At 34.4% G+C, this 2925-nt stretch overlaps 1 protein-coding gene across 1 annotated transcript in view; it reads right to left on the bottom strand.

Moving 5' to 3' along the window:
* Nucleotides 1–2925, bottom strand: part of EXOC2 (exocyst complex component 2) — a 121728-nt gene that overhangs the window by 99860 nt on the left and 18943 nt on the right. Inside the window, exon 5 of the mRNA XM_009279235.2 lies at nt 13–45. Coding sequence (XP_009277510.1) covers nt 13–45 — 33 coding nt within the window. The remainder of the gene's footprint in view (nt 1–12; nt 46–2925) is intronic.

A 2925-nucleotide genomic window follows, 5' to 3' on the forward strand; every position in this document is an offset into this window, starting at 1 on the left:
TTTTTTTTCTACAACCCACCACCAGCCGTTTTGAGCTGATCAAAACTGAAAACAAACAAAAAAAACCCCTGTGACATTCAAAAAACTAGTAAGGTCAGCTAATGAATAAACAGAACAAACTACTTGGAAAATAAAGCCTGCTACTTTTGCAACAACTATTCAGGACTGAGTAATTGCTAACGAGTGTGCTTCTCGATAATGACAATTTACTCTTAGTCCAAAGAGCGTTTGTTTTTTAGTTTTAATCCTAAATGGAGGGCTCCTATCACTTGCGATGGAATAGAATTCTTTATAATACAAATTAGTCAAGAAATTTTTTCTAAACATGCAATATTGCTGTTAGTTAGCTTTCTGTACTACATTAAATAGGTGGTAGTAAAATTCACTACGCTTTGTACACTATATTAACTACTGGGATGCTAGAAGTCTCTTTAATAATTACATTTGTTTAGCTCTGCTGCTTAGCTCACAATCCTTTTTCACTTTCAGTTTCTGAATTCCTTCAATATTTTTATGTTGGTTTGGACATACAGTTCAGAATTTAACACAATATTAGTGCAAAAATAAAGCTATACAGATTCCTGCTTTATGAAAGTACGTTTTTTATATGTAGTCTACTGAATTGTTTTTGAAAGAGACTTCATAGGGGAATATTAATCGCCAACTCATCATTGTTGTTTGTATGGTAGGTTTCTTTTTATCTTAGTTTCCTAATATTTCTAGATTATTGCCAGTTTACATTTGATTTCACATTTTTATTTTTTTGTAAGCAGCTGCAATTATTTTAGAAGTCTTACGTCGTGACTAATTCTTCATTACTTGCATATCATTTTTTGTTGATGATGAATATGATCTCAGTAGTTATGCTACTGGATTATTATAAAAGCACTATCACAAACAAGCTCAGAAATACAAATATAACACATGATTTTCATCCTTAAAGTCTTTTCTCCTACCTGCAGGCCAAACACATCAGAATCAGACAAAAAACTGCAGTATACCTCAGTGAGGAGAGAGAAACAACGAAGTAAGGAAATTAAGACATCAGGCTTTGCCCATTTTAAATAGTGGTAGAAAAAAAGACATCTTAAGAGAACAAACCAAACTTTAGCCCAGGCAGTGAGAAGGCTATCACCACCTGCTGGGAGGTAAAACACACTGGCACACTTACAGGCATTTTCCATTTTATACTGATGATGTCACAACATTTTGCTTTATTTCCTGTTTCCATCTGCTGGACAGAAATCACATTACTCAATAGCTGGATTGGTATACTTGGGCATACAAGAAGTACCAGCAGCATTTTCAAACTAACAAAAATCTGTACAGTTCTCTTTTTAAGCACTGTTTCATGTTATCTGATGATCTAATAGTATGCCTAAATAGTTTATTTATATTTGTCAGGATATTGCCAGGGGTAAAAAAAAAAAAAAAAAATAAAAAATTAAAAAAGATGTTATTTTGATTGCTTAAAAAGAATTTCCTTCAAGGAAAAAACAGACATAAGCTAACCAAAACATCAGTGCACCACACATCTAGCACTCCCAATAGCTGAGGTTACATAGAGGACAAGAACTAAACCATTGCTGTGTATTTCCGGAAAAACAGCACAAATGATATGGGGCAGATAATTATACAATTCCAGAATATTTCTAAGACCACGCATTTTGCAGTAGGAAGAAAAAAAAAAAAAAGTATTGCTTCTTCTTTATTTGAAAAGCTATTTATAATTAGAGTCAAAACATGATTCGATTCACCCTACCCTTTGAGCCATTCTTCCTGTTGAGTTTTACACAGCTTTTGCACCTTCAATGCTAAGATTTAGACTTTATAAACCAATATAAACTGAATTAATATTCAAAAAGCCAGCTTTCATTTAAAAACAAAAATTAATACTTTTTATTCCACTGGACTGAGGGGACCATGACTTGAAATTGTTAACATGCAAAGACACAAATCGATGGAAGATTTTTTCCCCAGGAAAGATGAAGAACTTAAGCTGATACCAGACAAAGTGTTAAACATGTTTTTTCTTAATAGAAAGCTTCAAATTTACGTGAGAATGGACTTTCAGGTACTGACCCATTGGCATAGTACAAGTTAAAAAAGCACCATACAAGCTAATGTAATTATTTAAGTTATCAATTCATAGTACTAATGACCAGAAAAATCAGTGTTTTTACTGACACCTTGTCATATCAGAGATATAACCATTATATTATGCTGTTGCTCATATTCCATGGTAATTCTGATAAAAACTCATTTAATCAGTTCTAAGTAGTCATTTAATTCATTTTCTGGATCCACAGCATCCTTAAATGTACCCAAGCCATCTATGACAGACAGTTGTCAAATCAAATCTCAGCACTCTCCAGTGCTGGTGATTCTGCAGCTTTCCAAGTTATACTATCCCAGGGCTTAAGCAATCTAATATTGTTTTTAATCTGCATCTAACCTAAAACTCCCTTGTTGCAAACTGAGACAGCTTGTTCTATTCTTGGTAAACCAAGAACAATTGATGGCTATCCTTGAACTGCCCACTACGTATTTCAGAATGTGCATTCTGTATTAATTTTGTTTCTTTTCTAAAAGCACCTAATTCATTCAAGCTGTATACCTACAGATATTTATATCCCTACTTTTGTGGCTCAGCTCTCGTATCTTTCTTAAAGCAGTGGCCAAAACTGGGCAGAACACTTCAACTGCAGCTTTAATAATGCCGAGCAGAATAATTATCCCCATGTCTTACCTAACATAGCATGCTGGTTTTGGCTGGGGTAGAGTTAATTTTCTTCATAGTAGCTAGGATGGGACTATGTTTTGGATTTGTGCTGGAAACACTGTTGATAACACAGGGATGTTTTAGTCACTGCTGAGCAGTGCTTGCACAGAGTCAAGGCCTCTTCTGCTTCTCACCCCACCCCA

This window comes from Aptenodytes forsteri, unplaced genomic scaffold, assembly GCF_000699145.1.
Source record: "Aptenodytes forsteri isolate BGI_AS27 unplaced genomic scaffold, ASM69914v1 Scaffold81, whole genome shotgun sequence".
Classification (NCBI taxonomy): Eukaryota; Metazoa; Chordata; class Aves; order Sphenisciformes; family Spheniscidae; genus Aptenodytes; species Aptenodytes forsteri.